The sequence below is a fragment of the Protopterus annectens genome, chromosome 1.part1, assembly GCF_019279795.1.
Source record: "Protopterus annectens isolate FY-2018-M chromosome 1.part1, PAN1.0, whole genome shotgun sequence".
NCBI lineage: Eukaryota > Metazoa > Chordata > Ceratodontiformes > Protopteridae > Protopterus > Protopterus annectens.
The window spans coordinates 833,848,298-833,867,349 of record NC_056726.1 but is presented as its reverse complement, the minus strand read 5'-3'; the positions used below and the strand labels follow the sequence as shown (position 1 = coordinate 833,867,349).

General features: G+C 43.0%; 1 protein-coding gene across 2 annotated transcripts in view; it reads right to left on the bottom strand.

The window, feature by feature from the left end:
- Positions 1-438: 438 nt before the first annotated feature.
- Positions 439-19,052, bottom strand: part of RGP1 (RGP1 homolog, RAB6A GEF complex partner 1) — a 1,859,064-nt gene continuing 1,840,450 nt past the window's right edge. For both annotated transcript variants that reach the window (XM_044078576.1, XM_044078568.1), the window contains one exon: positions 439-1,001. In XM_044078576.1, the coding sequence (XP_043934511.1) occupies positions 778-1,001 (224 nt within the window). In that variant the 3' untranslated portion in view covers positions 439-777. The remainder of the gene's footprint in view (positions 1,002-19,052) is intronic.

The following is a 19,052-nucleotide window of genomic DNA, read 5'->3' as shown; positions in this document are numbered from 1 at the left end:
GCAGACAGCAAGCAAAAATAAATCTGCTTATATTTCTGATGCTCTGCTGTCATTTGCTGGCCAGTACTGGCAAGTTTAACTGCCTAGCACAATACCCAGTCTTAATAACTGAAGGTGGGGTGCTTAACAATTGTTAAGATTGGAAACGGGTCTCACACTACAGAAGTGTTTAACTGTTCTTTTTTTCACAATATTGGAGTGTAATCACTGCACTCCATGCACTACATTTTGCCTGGTGATAGAAAACTGTTGGTAATGAAACTTTGTCAAACATAAATAACTGGATTTATTCCACTCCTCAGACACTAGTTTTAGAATTAAGACTGTACATTTTTGGCTATTCAGATCCAGATAACTTCAGGATTTCAGTTCAGCTGAATACAACACATCACAGTCAGTTTTGTTAAAATATGAATCAAGCATAAACATAAGCAAACGTATACAAGGATCATTTTTTAATCTTAACTTTCTTCTTTTTCTTTCCATCAATATAAATCTATAATAAGGAAAGTTGTAAGACTTTCTTGGATTACTCTTCAAACAAAATCAAACCTTTAGGTGATTTTAAACATGTTAAAACTCAAAACTTGGTACTTACTTAGTTTTATTTAACTGTAAAACACTTGAAATGTGGATAATACATACATTTCACATGTATAATTACCCACAAGCACAATCCCCAAAATAACATCACACAAAGACAGATCTCCAACCACACAGTACACTACAGAGATTCCACACTGAACCTGCTTGTTCTTTCTGAGCCAGAAAAAAAAATTAAATACTGATGGAATTGCTGCTAGAGAACTGAAGTCCATAAGATGCAAGCACAGGGTTGGTTGGAAGAACTTTCACAGGCAAGTCCCAGCTGAAAGTATCCACCTCAATGTGTTCTGCCCCACTCAAAACAATGACTTCAGTTTCATTTTCTGGTACTATGGGTGGGTCAACTGGTTGTCTCGATGTTACAAATTCAAAATGTAATCGCCAGCTTAAGGACACTGAAAAGAGAAGGGAAAAATATGAAGATGTTAGATGAAGAAAGACTGAAATGTGCCTTGCCCTGTTACTCCTGCATAAAGGACATCTGTCAGTCACAGTTTACTCCAATTTCCTTTTTGTACACTAAAGCAGGTTTCACATTCTGACAGAACTGCAGTATCATCTGCATTTTGAAGCCACACATTATCTGACTCCTGTTACTCCTTCATATTGTCCTCTTAATAACCACCACTTCAAATATTCTTTGTTTCCACTGCTAGGTATTTACTTCAAATGTTGGGATTAAGTTGTTGAACTGTGTTTGCACCATTTAATTATATGTTAAGAGACCACTGCAATTTTGATCATCTACAGATGTCTTCAAGAAGTTCTATACTTAAGCCATGTAAACACCCCCTACCCCCAAAAAAGAAAATACTCTCCGAAAGGGGTTCAGGCACCTGGGCAGTGTGACATTTCCCTGTGGTACATTTGACTGGAGACACATGGCTGAAGTGACAGTCAGCTGTAGAGAAATATGTCTGTTTGCAAATTCCCTGTGGGCAAAGGGAAGCAGACACTACCATGCTCACAGCTTTAATAACCAAATGTATGGTGGCAGAAGTAGTGAGTATTGTGTTCAGTGTACAGTACATGCTTATGTAACTACAACATGTAGAAGTGTGCTACAGCATGGAGGAAATCATGCAGGCTACTGTAGTCATTTTTATGCTCCATTACGCAATTTAGGTAATGCTCCCTAGACTCTGTGAAGGGGGTAGTAGTCCACACACTTCAATTATAAAGGCACTGCCCATTGTGTACTGCATTTTTACTGCTACTGACATGCACTCTGGCCAGCCTGTTGCTGATGCCTGCCATATTGCCTGCTGTCTCATGTTCCCTTGGGGACCATGGACATTGTGTTCCCCCTGTGCATTTGGTTCAAGAAGTTGTGGGCATGGCAACATATTTTTCTCTTTGCACACAGGGAATTTGCAAACAGCCATATTCCTCTTCAGCTGAATGTCACTTCAGCCATGTGTCCCCAGTCAAATGTACCACTGGGAAATGTCTCACTGCCTAGGTGCCTGAACACCTACAAAATACATAACAGTAAGGTAATCTGCATGAAAGTACATCTTTACATAACCTCAGACACCATGGCTAACCTTGGAAAATACCCTTATGTAGGGAAATTGTAAAGTACAAAATACTTGAAACTACTTTTTAACACCTTTACTGAATTATCACTTAAGACACAGGCAGAAGTGCATTTATTTAAAAGAAAACAAAAGTATAGTTGTGTACACTAAATGAATACCAGAGTCTTGGGATTTCTGCTTCGGATGCTGTCGCTCTTTCATGACGTCAGGTCGTCAGGGGTATAAAACATGCAGCTGACGCCATTACATCAGTTTTTCTTGCCCCAGATGTCAGGTGCCCCCAAAATAGGAAGCAATTATATGGTACGGAACATCCCCAGCAAAAAACAAATACACATGGTATAGTATATGCCAAACCAAAAAGGATAGGTAGAAGCAAAGAGAAGTCGGGGGGGGGGCTGGAGGGAGGGTAACCAGGACTGCGACAGTGAATACACTCTAACATCTACATTTATGTTAAGTGTACACAACTGTACTATGTTCTTCATATTTCACTGTTGCAGTCATCACATTTGGGTTGATTCCAAAAGCTAAGGAAGGGTGGAGGGTAGTTAAGAAGCATTAGGGCTGGCAATCAGGCCCTGTAAGACTGCTGTGGCAAATCCAGCTCTGGATTTAGAAAAGCTAGGCAAGTGGTAGTGCTTGGTGAAAGTGTGTGCAGAGCTCCAGGTTGCAGCTTCCAGGATGTCCCTGGTAGGGACTCCCCTGAGAAATGCTGTAGAAGTAGATGTAGCCCTAGTGGAATGAGTTCTGATCCCCTGTGGGGTAGGTTTCCCACGGTGCTTGTAGCAAAAATGGATGCAGTGAGCTATTCATTTAGAAATGGTTTCCTTTGAAATGGCCTTGCCCTCTGCCCCTGCAGCAAAGCTGACTAGCAGCTGGTCAGATTTTCTGAGAGGCTTAGTCCTGTCCAGATAGAACCTAAGCTGCCTGTGCACATCCAGAGAATTCATGATCCTTTCTCCTTTATTCTGAGGATTAGGGGAAAAAAGTTGGCAATGAATGGACTGGTTTAAAGCCACACTAGACACCACCTTGGGCATAAAAGATGGGTTAGTCCTGAGGGAAACCCTGTCTGCGTGGAAGATAATGAAGGGTTCCACTGCCATAAGGGCCTGCAATTCAGACACTCTTCTTGTTGAAGTGATGGCTAGAAGTAAAGCTGTTTTCCATGAGAGGACTTTTAACTCTGCTGTAGCAGCAGGTTCAAGGGGCGGAAGCTTGAGCTTTTCCAATACTAAGTTAAAGTCCCAGGCTAGAGTGGGAGCTCTCCTGAGGGGTCTTAAACTGTTTTACCAGAGGATGAGAGAAGAGGGGTGGGCTCAGTATTATAATGAGCTGAAATGACAGAGGCATGAATCTTAATTGAAGAGAAGGAAAGGCCTTTGTGGAGCATTTCTGTTAAGTAATCTAGTATACAAGGTAAGCTGGGCACAGTTGTGCCAATTCCCTAAGACTGGCTCCAGGAACAGTATCTCTTCCACTTTTCCGAATACGATTTCTAGTACTAGGCCTCCTTGCCTCAAGAATTACATCCAGCACCTGCTTACTGAGGGTTGATTGTGATGAGTTCAGGGGATTAGCCAGGCTGCAAGGTTCAGGGTATGTAGCTGTGGGTGCAGAATCTGGCCCGCCTGCTGGAACAGCAGGGAAGGGGTCTAAGGCAAGTGCCATGGTTGTAGCACTGTCAGATTGTGCAAAAGAGGGTACCAGTGCTGGCGTGGCCAGTTTGGTGCAATCAGAATTGTCCTTTGCTTGTCCTGTTTGATTTTTAGTAGAACCTTCGAGAGGAGGGGCAGAGGGGGAAAGGCATAGACTGAGAGGCTTTCCCAGGTGAAGGACAGGGCATCCACTTTCCAAGCTTGGCTGTGGGGAGTTCTTGTGCAATATTTGCTCAATTGATAGTTTTGAGGGGAAGCAAAAAGGTCCACCTCTGGTGTCCCCCACCTGTTCCTCAAAAGCGTGACTATTTTGGGTTCCAGTTTCCACTTGTGTGGATCCATGAGATTTCTGCTCAAGTCATCTGCCAGTCAATTTAGTTTGCCTGGCAGGAATTGAGCTTGTAGGTGCACTTGGTTGGTCAAGGCTGTGTTCCACAGAGCCCCAGCTAGTCTGCAGAGTGGGTAGGAATGGATTCCCCCCTGCTTGTTTATGTACCACGTAATTGTAGTGTTGTCTGTCTTTACCAATAGTTGTCCTGGAAGAATAAGGGCTTTGAAGGCTGTCAGAGCATTCTGTACAGCTAACATTTCTTTTTGATTGATATGCAGGTGCATTTGCTTTGGGTTCCATTTGCCCTGAATGCACTATCCTGCCATGTGAGTCCCCATGCATAGTCTGATGCATCTGTTATTAGGGTTTGGGCAGGAGGGGGTAGAGTGAAAGGGAGTCCCTTGGTGTGGTTGCAGGCCTCTGCCCACCAAAGAAACTCTGTCCTTAGGCAAGGAATGATAGGAATCATTGTTTCCAGGTCCTGAGAATGTTGACACCAGAGACTTTTTAGGTACCATTGAACTTTCCTCATATGCAGTCTTGCATATGGAATTAGTAGAATGCAAGAGGCCATGAACCCTAGGGCTTGCAGTATTTTTCTTGCAGATAGCTGGGTTTTGGTGGCCAGTAGACTGAAGTAGTTTGTCAAATAAATTTGTTTCTCTGGAGTGAAGAATGCCATCTAGGAAGTTGTGTTCAGGCTTGCTCACAGGAATACAATCTGTTGGCTGGGTGCCAGCCAACAGATTGTATGTGTTGACTGGGTGCCAGCTGTGATTTCTTTTTGTTGATGGTGTACCCCAGTGAAGTTAGAAGTCTCGTTACAAATGCCAGGTGCTGAAGTAGCAATTCCTGACTGTCCGCCTGAATCAGGCAATCGTCCAAGTATGGGTAAATTTGAATTCTTCTCTGCCTGCAATATGCAATGGCTGGAGCTAGGCACTTTGTGAATACCCTGGGCGCAGTAGATAAGCCAAAGGGAAGTGCAGAGAACTGATAGTGCATAGAGCCTGCTCTGAAGTGTAGGTATTTCCTGCAAGATTCTCTTATGGGTATGTGCAGATAAGCTTCTTTTAAGTATAGGGTTGCTAGCCAGAAGTCATTGGCTAGCGTAGGAAGCAGCTGTTGGAGAGTTAGCATTTTGAATTTTGGAACCACCAAAAAGGTGTTGAGAATAGACAGATCAAGGATAGGACGCCAGAAGTTTTCTTTTCTGGGGACCGGAAACAGTCTGGAATAAAAGCCTTGTCCCCTTTGTTCTACTGGGACAGGTTGAATAGCCTTGATACTGAGAAGAGAAAGTACTTGCTTTTGGGACTCTGCCCACTGGTTTGGGGGAAGGTCTGGCCATCCGCTTAGGGTTGGGAGTGAGTGGAACTGGAATCTGTATCCCTGGGAAACAATGTTTAAGACCCATCTGTCTTGGGTAATGCATTCCCAGTTTTTGGCATGTGGTGCAAGTTTCCCTCCTAAAGGTGCAAGTACTTGGGCAAGGCGCGGAGGAGTTAAACATAAGTCATTGTGCAATTTTACCATAAGATGGTGGCTTACTACTCCCTGTTTTGGATGTGGGAGCACCCCATTTCTAAGATCTCTACATAACCTGAGACTGAAGTATTGGTGGTCTTCTGCCCCTGGGTTTGGACTGAGAAGGCCTGGAAGGGACTGGAAAAGACCAGTTTTTGAAGGCCAATGCCTACTGAATCTAGGTGGCTGTACTTTTAAGAAATCTTTAACAGTTTGCATAGATTTCGCTTTCTCCTCCATTCTTTTGAGGACTACTTCTGCTTTACTGCCAAACAGATGCTCCTGATTTAATGGTGCATCTAGTAATTTCGCTTTGACATGATCTGGCAAGTTCTGTTACTTAAGCCATGCATGCCTTCTAAGAACAGACCCAGTGACAGCAGCCCTGCAAGATGCTTCTAAGGCATCAAACCCACATTGCAAAGTATGTTTACCAACTTGGTTAGCTGAATGCTTTAACTATTGTAAATCTTTGTGTTCTGCACAGTCAGGAATCAACAACATTTTTTGTTTAATTAGCTCCATAATATGCTGCTGATACTTTAACATATGAAACTGACAATTTAGAGCTCTAATGGCAAGAGTAGCAGAAGTGTATACCTTTTTACCCTATCTGTCTAAAGCCCTAGAATCCCTGTCCGAAGGAGTAGGATTTTTGGCAGTTGTAGCCTTAATTCCTTTAGGTCCATGGGAAATGGTCACTGGATCCACAATAGGACTCTTAAAAAGGAATTTGTGGGAGTCAGGCACTCTATAGTACCTGTCAGATTTCCTGGGAGCTGAAGGCAAGGTATCAGGGGTAAGAGTGGATGCCAAGAAGACATAATCTATAATTTCCAGAACAGGAGGGATAGCTAGAGGCCTATGCTGAGGCAAGCTTAAAAATTCCAAGTCTCTTTTTGGACTGGGAGTAGTCCTGGCTCTCCCAGCGGAAATGCTCTCTAAGAGTGTGCAGGGTTTCACCAAAGGAAAAATCTTCTGGAGGGGAAGCAGAGGGAATGGAATCCTCTGCATCAGAATCCTCATAGGTAGATAAGGGTATGCCCTGGTAATCAGAAGGATCAGAGTTATCAGATTTCTGATCAGAAGAATCAGAAGGAAAATCAGTTCTGGGTCTTTTTGAGGGGGAAGGCTGACTTCCCCTAATTAAAGCAATGAGGTCCTCAGCCATTCCAAGCATTTGGTTTTGTGGCATGTGGGCTTGAAAATGCGCTTTGGTCATCAGTTTCCTAGGTGTAGTGCGAACTTTAGGCCTGAGAAATTCGGTATTTTTGGTTTGAAACAAAGTCGTCGGTTTAATAAGAAAATCGGAAGGCCTGAATACACCCTTAGATGCCAGTGCCTGCACAGCGGCTCCAGACCCATCCAAGGTAGAGACATCCGCAGGTTCCATAGTTGAAGAAGCATCTCGCTGCATACTAGACTCCGAAAGCGAATCTGGAGAAGCAGGTATCGGGCTACGAAAGCGCCTCACTGAGTACTGGCAGACTGGCGACTAGCTTAACGTTAGTGTCGCCGGCAGCCTTGGACCTATGCGGTCTGTCTCTGTCTTTATCCTTATGTCTTTTTGGAAGATCGGTAGACGGATGGCTTATCGAAGCCATTTCAGAGTATGGAGATCGAGAGCGAAAAAATTTTGCTACAAAAATTGCCCGACGACAAATAGTTTGGGTGTTGAACAAGGCACAAAACCGACAGCAAGGGACGTCATGGTCTGGGCCTAAACAGGTGATGAGTAAGAATGAAAATCTCTGTGAGGTATTTGCTTTCCACAGGCAAGACAATTATTAATTTTTTTTGACATTGGTTGGAGCAAGAAAAAAGGATCCCCAACGGGGTACTTATCTTTTAGGAGACTTCAGGTATGAAACTCGAAAAATGAAAATTTCAGGAGGTGGCTGACCAGCACTTGCAAACTGTTTCTGCTTCGAGCACCGCACGGCAAGAAAGACTGATGTAATGGCATCGACTGCATGTTTTATACCCCTGATGACCTGACATCATGGAAGAGCGACAGCATCCGATGCAGAAATCCCAAGACTCTGATATTCAGGCCTGCTGAGAGCTACCTGCAGGCAGATAACCCAAATGTGATGACTGCAACAGTGAAACATGAAGAACATGTACGTTAACACACTCACAGTTAAAAACATTATACATTACATTCATTGTTTTATACACTTATCATCAATCCAACATTACCTAACTGAGCAATTCCCACCTTCCTTTAAACCTGTCATCCTTCAAAACATTAATCTGTACGTACTGTTCCCACAGTTTTTTCTATGTAATTTGCTCATACCCTTCTCTAAAAATCCCACTTCTAGTTCTTTTACCTCTGTTACAATATCCACCACTTCAAACACATCTGGTTTAGACTTTGATTTCAATTTTTTAAGTAATCACTTTTTTGGCAGCCACTAGACTGAAACTTAACAAGGTTTTATTATGTCAAGGCAATTCATATACTGTATCCCAACTCAAAAAATAATTTCCTTAGTTACACTAATTTGCTTGCCCAGTATCCCCGACAAAGTACTCTGTAGGGAATTTTTAACGTCTGCCAACTCATGACACTCCCAAAAAGTACAGTTGTGTAAAATCTTACCATAACAGTAGATGTCCTTTTCTTCACTGTTGCAGTATGCTTTACTAACGAGATCCCCCGCCTAGGCTAGCCCAATGTCCAGCCAGTATACCAAAGCCTTTAGGTCTTTAAGGACATTGTACGCCCCCACTCACTGTGTAGAGCATAAAGGTGACATACGGATGTACATACCTCAGAACTGAATAGCCCCAGGAGGAACATGTGCATCCAGAAGAAAAAAAGACAACAGAAAAAAGGAGAAGGGAGGAGGTGAATACTGCAACAGTGAAAAGGAGGAGGAGGTGAATACTGCAACAGTGAAGAGGAGGAGGTAAATACTGCAACAGTGAAGAGGAGGAGGAGGTGAATACTGCAACAGTGAAGGGAAGGACATCTACGGTTATGGTACAATTTTACACAACTGTACTATGTACTTCCATATGCAGTATTCTTTACTAAAATGAGTGTACAAATGCTCAAGAGGAAACTTGGGAGGAGGAAGGCCCAGCAGAGCCTTCAAGAAATCCATGCGGAGGGGAGCCTAGACAGGCAACTGAGAACAGTGAATTTTGAGAGCTCCATAAACTAGCATAATAATAGAGGAAAATTTTGCTAATTTCAAGTTTAAAGCATCAGACATCTATAGATAAACTACTAAACTACATAAATATCAATTTTGGTGGAGATATACAAAAAGTTTCCTGTCAAGTAACTTGGAGATATATTGAGTCACTGAATATAAACAACTCAAGGAATTCTCAACCAGATTCTCCTTTGAAACAAGAACTGCAATCAATGACATCTACCTTACAGGAACTATCTTTGAAGATGGATGGCTTTTAAAATAACTTAGAAAACCTCAAATTAAATTCTCACAAACAGACTGATAACCTTAAGGAACTATTACAGTGAGACCATACAAAAATTACAAATATAGAGACTTCTCTAAATGACAGTGAAGGGAGACTCAAAGAGGAAAAATTCCAAAAAGAATTTCTGCTTAAACAGAATACATGGCTGCTTAACAAAATAGATGACATAGAAAACAGGGAAAGGAGAAACAACATAAGGATCTTTGGTCTGTCTGAAAACACTGAAGGTGAATACATTACTTCATTCTTAACAACCTGGATTCCTGAATTTTTAGACTTGACAGACGGACTTTCATTTGGAGTTGAAGGGGCACATAGAGCACTGAGTAAACCTGCTTCTAACTCAACAAATACTCCACCTAGATCCATAGTTACAACATTTCTTTCATTTCTGGACAAGGAACTAATATTAAAATCTGCTTGGAGAAAATCACCCTTAAAATATAATCAAAGCCTAATAAGGTCTGACAATGATTATTCTTCCAGAATACTAGAACAAAGGAAAAAAGTCTGGCCAATAATAAAACTGTTGAAATAAAACAACATTAATGCACAGCTGGCCTTTCCAGCCAAGATAAAAATACTTTTTGCCAATGAGATGAGAACCTTTAATGACTTAGAAGAAGATAATATAGTCATCAAAAACAACAACATAGTGTCTATCCCAGAAGAAATGGAATGCATGGCCCCTGCTCTTAAAAGAATAAAAGAAACAAATCCTTGGACTGATGCTAGAAAGAAGAAACAAAAAACTGATTCCAAGACAGCTGTACCAAAAAAATAACTCTTACAGCTACATCTCTCAAAGTATCAACTGATATGGTACATCACTTGTCATCTGTTTTTATTTTTAAAAAGAGGGTTTCTTAAACAACTGAGAAACAGTAATGATTCATTCAGAATGTTCAAAGAGTACAATAATTCTTCACAAACAAAGGTAGGTCAAGATGGGTTACTATTTGCACTATATACAAGCCAAACAAAGCAACATATAATACAAACATAAAAGTTTATATTCCCCTACTTGAACTCAGTGAATACTTATCTTGTTCATTTTTCAATGTTTTTACTCATAATACTTTAAGTAATTAATTAACTAATTCAACAAGGTACCATTCATCAGAGTTCAGACTCAAACATAACACAGTAACATGATATATAATAGCATTAACAGTAGAGGGTTTTGAAAAAAAAATGCTGTCATGTAGACTAATACCGTCTTCAGTAAAAGTATGATCATGTATATCCTGGTTAAATAATAGTAGCAAGCTCTTAGTACAAATGTCATCATTATTCTGTCTAAATATAGTTAATATCAATTATGGCAAGTATCACAGCTACAGGTGCTGTTTGATCAATCCTGAAATGGTGTACGTGGATGCAGCTGTGTCTGGCAGCTAGTACAAATGTCATTATTAGTCTGTCTAAACATAGTTAATATCAATTATGGCAAGTATCATAGCTTTGAGTGCTGTTTGATCAATCCTGATATGGTGTGCGTGGATGCAGCCGTGTCTGGCAGCTAGTACAAATTTTATTATTATTCTGTCTAAACATAGTTAATATCAATTATGACAGGGATCATAGCTTCAAGTGCTGTTTGATTAAGCCTGACATGGTGTGTGTGTGGATGCCCTGTGTCTGGCAGCTGTTGTATGTTACTGTTTTTGTCTCCAGGAAGCTGTCGGTTGCAGCTTGTGATCGAGGTTTACTGATGCTTGTGTATTAGGAAGAGACATTTGGTGTTTTAGCCTGGATCCAGGGGAAGGGGGTGGATAAAAGTGTGATTTGGGATATTTTGGCAGAGAATAGTTTGTTTACACATCTGCTGACTGAGAGGTGGGAGGGTTGGAAGAATCTGATGTTCATCGTGCATACAGCTGCAGTCATTACAGGTGGGTTATCCTGCCGTCAGGCGGGTCCTCGGTCGGCCGAATTCCAAAGTCTAGGTCTGGCGTCGGTTGTCGTCGCTTCTTCCCTGACGTCAGTGCGGCAGAGGCAGCCGACGCCATCTTCTTCAGTCTTTCTTGCCGTGCGGTGCCCGAAGCAGGAGCAGTTCGCAAGTGCCGGTCGGCCAGCTGCTGAGATTTACAAAAATATTTCAGCCGAAGTCTTCTTGAAAGCTAAGTACCCCATTGGGGAAACTTTTCTTGCCTCAGACTGATGTCAGACAAAGTTAATAATTGCATTTCATGTGGGAAGCAAATACCGCATAAGGATTTCCACTCTTTCTGTATACCTTGCTTAGGCCCAGACCACGACGTCTCGGCCTGCCATTTTTGTGCTAGATTCAACAAGCGCACTATTAAGCATCGGGCGGAGTTCGCCCTTCACTATTTTGGTAAAAAATTTAATTATATTATGTCGTCGGATACTCCGACTCCAGTTTTGAGTAAAAGATGCAAAGATAAGGACCGACATACGAGGTCCGCGACTACTACTGACACCACGCTAAGGCCGACTACCGGTTCTCAGCAAGGTGCCTACGCAGCCCCTGAGTACCGATGACTCTACATTACTGGTGTCTTCAGTACCTGAGGTCGCAGGCTCTTCGGTCCCCATCCCTACTACAGATACCGACGCCACTCTTGGCGGGGAAACTCAGAGTTTAGACAGGCCTGCCATTTCTCAAGGTGTCTTCAGGCCTTCCTCCTTCTCTATTAAAGCTTTCACAAAATCTAAAGCAGCCATGAAAACCAAAAAACAGGGACCTCAGACCCCCTCTTAAGGCCCCATGCCTAAAAAACAGATGCTCAAAATGGCTGAGGATTTGATTACTCTTATCAGGGGTTCTCAACCCCCCTTGGACAAAAGACCCAGATTAGAGGAAGACTACCCTTCCTCAGATCAAGCCTCTATTACCTCTGAACATTCTGAGGACCAGGACTATGCCTATTCTCCTTTTGAAGACTCTGATGCAGAGGAGTCTATTCCCTCGGTCTCCCCCCCTGAGGACTACTCTTTTGGGGAAACCCTACATACATTGAGAGAACACTTTCACTGGGAAGGCCAAGATTACTCAGATTCCAAGAAAAGGCTCAGGGATTTTCTCTTGCTCCCCCAGAATAGGCCCCTGGCTATTCCTCCTGTTTTAGATATATTAGATGATGTGTACACAGAAGCCAGCCTCAATCCAGATTCTTTAGCTCCAGCTCCTGTTAAACCAGACAGGTATTACCGGGTTCCTGATTCACACTAGTTCCTATACAAAAGCCATACTGCTGACCCAGAAACTATTTCACAGGGTCCCAAGGGAATTAAGGCCTCTACTGCTAAAAACCCATTACCTTCAGAGAGAGATTCCAGAGCTTTAAAAAGGTGGGGGAAAAAGGTGTATACCTCGGCCACTTTAACCATGAGGGCATTAAACTGTCAGTTCCATATGTTAAAGTATCAACAGTTTTTATCTCAGTTGAAAAGCAAAATGACACAACCAGAACAACCAGATTTAAAAGAGTTGCAGGATTTGTTGCATGGTGCAGAGCAAGTGGGTAAACATACCTTGCAGTGTGGTTTTGATACTTTAGAGGCCTCATGTAGAGCTGCTGTTACGAGGTCTGTTATACATAGACATGCTTGGCTCAAAGAGCAAGCCTTACCAGATCATGTCAAAGCTAAATTATTAGATGCACCTCTTCAAAAAGATGTATTGTTTGGTGTTAAAGCTGAGGAGGTACTAAAGAAAATGGAGGAAAAAGCGAAATCAATGCAAACAGTGAAAGATTTCCTGCAGGTACAACCTCCACGTTTCAACAGAAACTGGCCTTCAAAAAATTGGTCCTTTCCAGCCACGGACAGACCTCAAAGGGGCAGATACAGATGCCCAAGGGGTAGAGGGCAACCTCAAGGATCTTTCAGAGCCAGACAGTGGCAAGCACCAACCCCAAGAGGTGGAGAAGATAGATCACAGTCATTCAGAAAGCAGACACAATGACTTCCCCCTTTACCTGCCAAGCAAAGCTTTAATGGCAGCACCTTTGGGCAGAAAACTGGCATTATTCTCAAAAAATTGGCATATTGTTACAAAAGACAAATGGATTCTGGACATTATAGACAGAGGCTACAGGTTCCACTTTCACACCCTTCCAAAAATGAGAGGCATGCCAAACCTGCCACAAAATCAAAGGGCAGAGGCACAAAAACAAATTTCAGCTCTCATGGACATGAAAGCGATTCAAGAGGTACCTGCAAAAGAACAAGGTCAAGGGTTTTATTCCAGACTATTCCTGGTACCAAGGAAAGAAAAAGATTGGAGACCTATCTTAGACCTATCCATCCTAAACACATTTTTACAGGTACCAAAATTCAAGATGCTCACATTACAGCAGCTTCTTCCCATGCTGGGCAAGGAGTCATGGCTGGTAACATTGGACCTCAAGGAGGCATACCTGCATGTCCCTATCAGACAAAATTGCAGAAGATACCTCAGATTTCTTGCAGGTTCAACCCATTATCAATTCTCTGCATTGCCCTTTGGCTTATCTACTGCGCCCAGAGTGTTTACGAAATGCCTGGCATCAGTAATCGCCTTCTGCAGACTTCAAGGAATACAAATATACCCATCCATATCTGGACAGCAAGGACATACTTCTGAAACACCTGGCGTTTGTAATAAAACTGTTGAACTTTCTGGGATACACAGTCAACAAAAAGAAATCAAAACTAATACCCTCTCAACAAATAATTTTCCTGGATGCCAGATTGAATACAACCACCCAGATGGCCTACCTCATTCTAGACAAACAAGGGCAACTGTCTCAATACTTCAGCAAAATGGCAACCTTCACCAGGCTGACTGCAAGGAAAGTCCTGCAGGCTCTGGGATTCATGGCATCTTGCATCCTACTGATCCCATTTGCAAAGCTGCATATGAGGAAACTTCAATGGTACCTAAAAAACTTATGGTCTCAACACAGCCACAGCTTGGAAACAATTATACCACTCATTCCATGCCTTCAAAAGGAATTTCTGTGGTGGGCTCAAGCATGCCAAAGAAACATAGGTCTCCCTTTCTGCGTACATCAAGTAACTCAAATTATCACAACAGATGCCTCAGACTACGCCTGGGGGGGCACACATGACAGATCAGTGCATTCAGGGAAAATGGTCCCAAAAAGAGAAGCACCTGCACATCAACCAAAAGGAAATGCTAGCAGTGCAAAATGCTATTATGGCCTTCAAAGACCTACTGCATCTAGGCCAGCTACTGATTAGGATAGACAACGCCACAGTGATGTGGTACATAAACAAACAGGGGGGAACTCATTCATACCCCCTGTGCAAACAAGCCATGACCCTATGGAACACAGCACTGGAATTGCAAATTCAACTACAGGCACAATTCCTGCCAGGGAAGGAAAACACACTGGCAGATAGCCTAAGCAGAAATATGACAGATCCACATGAATGGAAGTTGCATCCTCAAGTTTTCACAAAGATAACTCAGACATGGGGACAGCCAGACATATATCTCTTTGCTACCCACAGAAATTACCAATTGGAAACATTTTGTTCAAGGACCTATCACCCACAAGCCTGGAAAGTGGACGCACTTTCTTTCAATTGGACAATGTTGACAGTCTATGCCTTTCCGCCTCTTCCTCTGCTGCCCAAAGTTCTACTAAAAGCCAGAGCAGAGAGGCCGAAAATGATTCTCATTGCTCCAGATTGGCCAAGACAACACTGGTATCTGCTCCTGAAGAGCCTGACACATTCCCCACCATGGATCCTACCTCTAGTCCCTCTTCTGTTGTCCCAGCACAACTTCAAGACTCTTCACAGCCCACTCAAAACCCTAAATCTAGCTGCATGGAGAATCCCTTGATTTCCTCTCCAAGGAGGTGCAGGATGTCACCTTGGAGGCCAGAAGACCTTCTACTAGAAAAGCCTACTCCGCCAAATGGAAACGATTTTGTGCCTGGAATCAGGAAAAAGGCCAGAATCCTTGGGTAATAAATTTACCTCAAATTTTACAGTACTTAGCTGAGATGTTAAACAGTGGACTTTCCTTCTCCTCCATCAAAATCCATGCTTCAGCCATTTCTGCACAATACAACACAGATCCTCCTTTATTCTCTCATCCTCTCTTAAGACAGTTCCTCAGACGGGCAAAGAATATAAAACCCCCAAGGAAACCACCAGTCCCTGCTTGGGACCGCAACTTCATATTGGAAAAGCTGACCCTTCCTCCATTCGAGCCAGCTGCTTCAACAGAACTACAATACTTGTCATGGAAAACAGCCTTCCTTCTGGCTATCACCTCAGCACGCAGGGTTTCGGAGCTACAGGCCCTCATGGCTGTGCAACCCTTCATCATTTTCCATCAGGACAGAGTTTCCTTACAAACCAACCCTACCTTTATGCCAAAGGTAGTATCCAGTGTAGCTTTGAATCAGACTATCCACTTACCTACCTTTTACCCTAATCCACAAAACAAAGGGGAAAGACTACTGCATTCCTTGGACATTCACAGACAACTTTGTTATTATTTGGACAGGACAAAGCCATTCAGGAAATCCGAGCAACTCTGTGTCCTATGCTACAGGTGCTCAAGGAAAGGCTATTTCCAAACAGACAATCTCAAAATGGATAGCCCACTGCATATGCTTTTGTTACTCATTTCATGGAAAAGCTGTGCCTTCAAGCATCAGATCCCACTCCACCAGGGCCACAGCTACCTCTGCAGCTTTCCTCAGGGGGGTTCCTACCAAGGACATTTTGGAAGCAGCCACTTGGAGTTCAGTGCACACTTTCTCCAAACACTATCACCTTCCACTTTACTCTAAATCTAGAACGGGATTTGCCACAGCTGTCTTGCAGGGCATCCTTGCTCCTCCTAGTTCCACTTAGTGCCTGCCACCCCTACTTAGCTTTGGGATTCTTCCCATTTGTAATGACTGCAGCTCTATGCACGATGAACATAGTACAGTTTTGTACCTACCATAAATGTAGATGTTCGAGTGCTCATACAGCTGCAGTCCAGGTTTCCCCCCCTCCGTCCCCTCTTAGGACAGGCCTTATGACAAACACCTTCTCATACAACCTATTTGGGGTATTCCTTTATGGTGTATTTGCTTGCAACTACTGTTTTTTTGATTATTCTATATTGCATGATTACATAAGTTTATGCTTTGCCTTCCTTCTGGGGGCACCTGACATCTGGGGCAAGAAAAACTGAAGAAAATGGCGTCGGCTGCCTCTTTTATACCCCTGCCGCACTGACGTCAGGGAAGAAGTGACGACAACCGACGCCGGACCTAGACTTTGGAATTCGGCCGAACGAGGACCCGCCTGACGGCAGGATAACCCATCTGTAATGACTGCAGCTGTATGAGCACTCGAACATCTACATTTATGGTAGGTACAAAACTGTACTTTATCTCTTGTTGTGGCGGCTTGTTGGGAGGTTTTTTTTTTTTTTGATCTGTTTGCTCGCTTTGCTTCAGGTGCATTGCGAGCCTCTGGTATGCAGTACACAGACACACTAACAGAAACAGACGCTCCCAGGTTGCTATGGTAATGAAGATAGAATGACGATAATGCTTAATGGCTCTGAGGAGCCTTTGAGATGATTCTTGTCAATTAAGTTTTTGGTTTAAAAAAATATATATAATAAAAGGGCTGTTTTAAACCACACTGACACATACTGATGGTCTCCCAACACTTCATTTAGCTAATTAAGTTGATTCTTGATAAAAATAAATAAATAAATAAATAAATAAAATAAAATATGCACAATTTTATATTTAAAATGTATTATGGTCCAAACACATTAAGGACTTACATAAGAGTGGAAGTCTGAGTTACTGTGAAAGACTAACAGCACTTGGTCTTGTGCAGTATCCTTTGCAGTGGCCTGGGAGGTGAGATTGCTCAGTCATGTTGGGCATATGGGGATAGCTGACTCTACGGGTAATGTTCTTCGTGTTTCACTGTTGTAGTTATTACATTTGGGTTATCTGCCTGCAGGTAGCCCTTAGCCGGCCTGAATATCAAAGTCTTGGTCCTGCGTCAGATGCTGTCCCATCTTCCATGACGTCAGGTAGTCAGGGGTATAAAGCATGCAGCCGATGCCATTACATCAGTCTTTCTTGCTGTGCGGTGCCTGAAGCAGAAGCAGTTTGCAAGTGCCGGTCGGTCGACTCCTGAAATTTTCATTTTCGAGTTTCAGAAATGAAGTCTTCAAAAAAGCTAAGTAAGTCATTGGGGATCTCTTTTCTTGCTCTAAAGCGATGTCAGTAAAAGTTAACAATTGTATTACCTGTGGAAAGCAAATACCTCATAAAGATTTTCATTCGTACTGCATTCCTTGCTTAGGCCCAGACCACGATGCTCCTCGCTGTCGGTTTTGTGCCTTATTCAATCCTCTATTCGTTGTCGGTCCATTTTTGCAGCAAACTATTTTGGTACTCAGTTTAATTATCCAGAAATGGCTTTGGTAAGCCATCCAACTACTGACATTCCGAAAAAACGTAAAGATAAAGACAGAGACAGACCGCATAGGTCCAAAGCTGCCGACGACGCTTCCGTTAAGCTAGTCGCCAGTTTGCTGGTACTCAGTGAGGCACTTTTGCAGCCCCTGATACCCACTACTTCAGATTCGCAGGCCTCTACTGAGACCCATTCGGAGTCCGGTATGCCGCGAGATGCTTCTTCGGCTATGGAACCTGCTGATGTCTCTACCTTGGATGGGTCCGGAGCCGCTGTGCAGGCACCAGCTTCTGAGGATGTATTCAGGCCTATGAACTTGCATTTCAAACTGACGCTATCTTCTTCTTCAAGGCCTAAAACATGGCCCACGCCTAGAAAACCGACGTCCAAACTGCATGGTCAGGCCCATACGCCTTAAAAACAAATAAGAATGGTGAAGACCTTATTACTTTAATTAGAGTAAGCTAGCCTTCTCCCGCTAAGAGACCTAGGATTGATTCTGATGCAGAGGACTCCATTCCCTCTGCTTCCCCTCCAGAAGATTTTTCTTTTGGTGAAACCTTGCACACCCTTAGGGAGCACTTCCGCTGGAAAGCCAGGATTACTCTGACTCCAAAAAGAGGCTTAGGAAATTCTTACTCCTACCTCAACACAGGCCTTTAGCTATCCCTCCTGAACTCCTTCTTGGAATCTAGCCTGGCCCCAGACACTTTACCTCTGGCCCCCAGGAAACCTGACAGGTATTACAGAGTACCTGACTCTCACAACTTCCTTTTCAAGAATCCTGCTGCAGACCCAGAGACCATTTCCCAGGAACCTAAAGGCATTAAGGCTACTACTGCCAAAAGCTCTACCCCCTCTGATAGAGATTCCAGGGCCTTGGATAGATGGGGTAAGAAGGTATACACTTCTGCTACTTTAGCCATTAGGGCCTTAAACTGCCAGTTTCATATGTTAAAGTATCAGCAACATATTATGGGACTACTTAAACAGAAAATTATGTTGATTTCTGACTGTGCTGAAAATAAAGAATTACAGGATTTAATGCATTCTGCTGAACAAGTTGGTAAACATACTTTGCAATGTGGTTTTGATTCTTTAAAAGCATCTTGCAGGGCTGCTGTCACTGGGTCTATTCTTAAAAGGCATGCTTGGCTTAAGGAACAAACTTTGCCAGATCATGTTAAAGCTACATTACTGGATGCTCCCATAAACCAAGATTGCCTGTTTGGCAACAAAGCAGAAGAAGTTCTTAAAAAGGAGGAGGAAAATGTTAAATCTATGCAAACTGTTAAAAATTTCCTGCAAGTATAGCCTCTCAGATTCAGTAAGCATTGGCCTTCTAAGAATTGGTCCTTTCCTGCCTCTTCTAGGCCTTCTCAGCCCAAACCCAGGAACAGCATACCACCTAGGCTACAGTCTCAAGGTACTCAAAGGCCTAAGCAGTGGGGGGCTCCCACTTCCAAAGCTGGAAGTAGTAAGACACCCCACTATGGA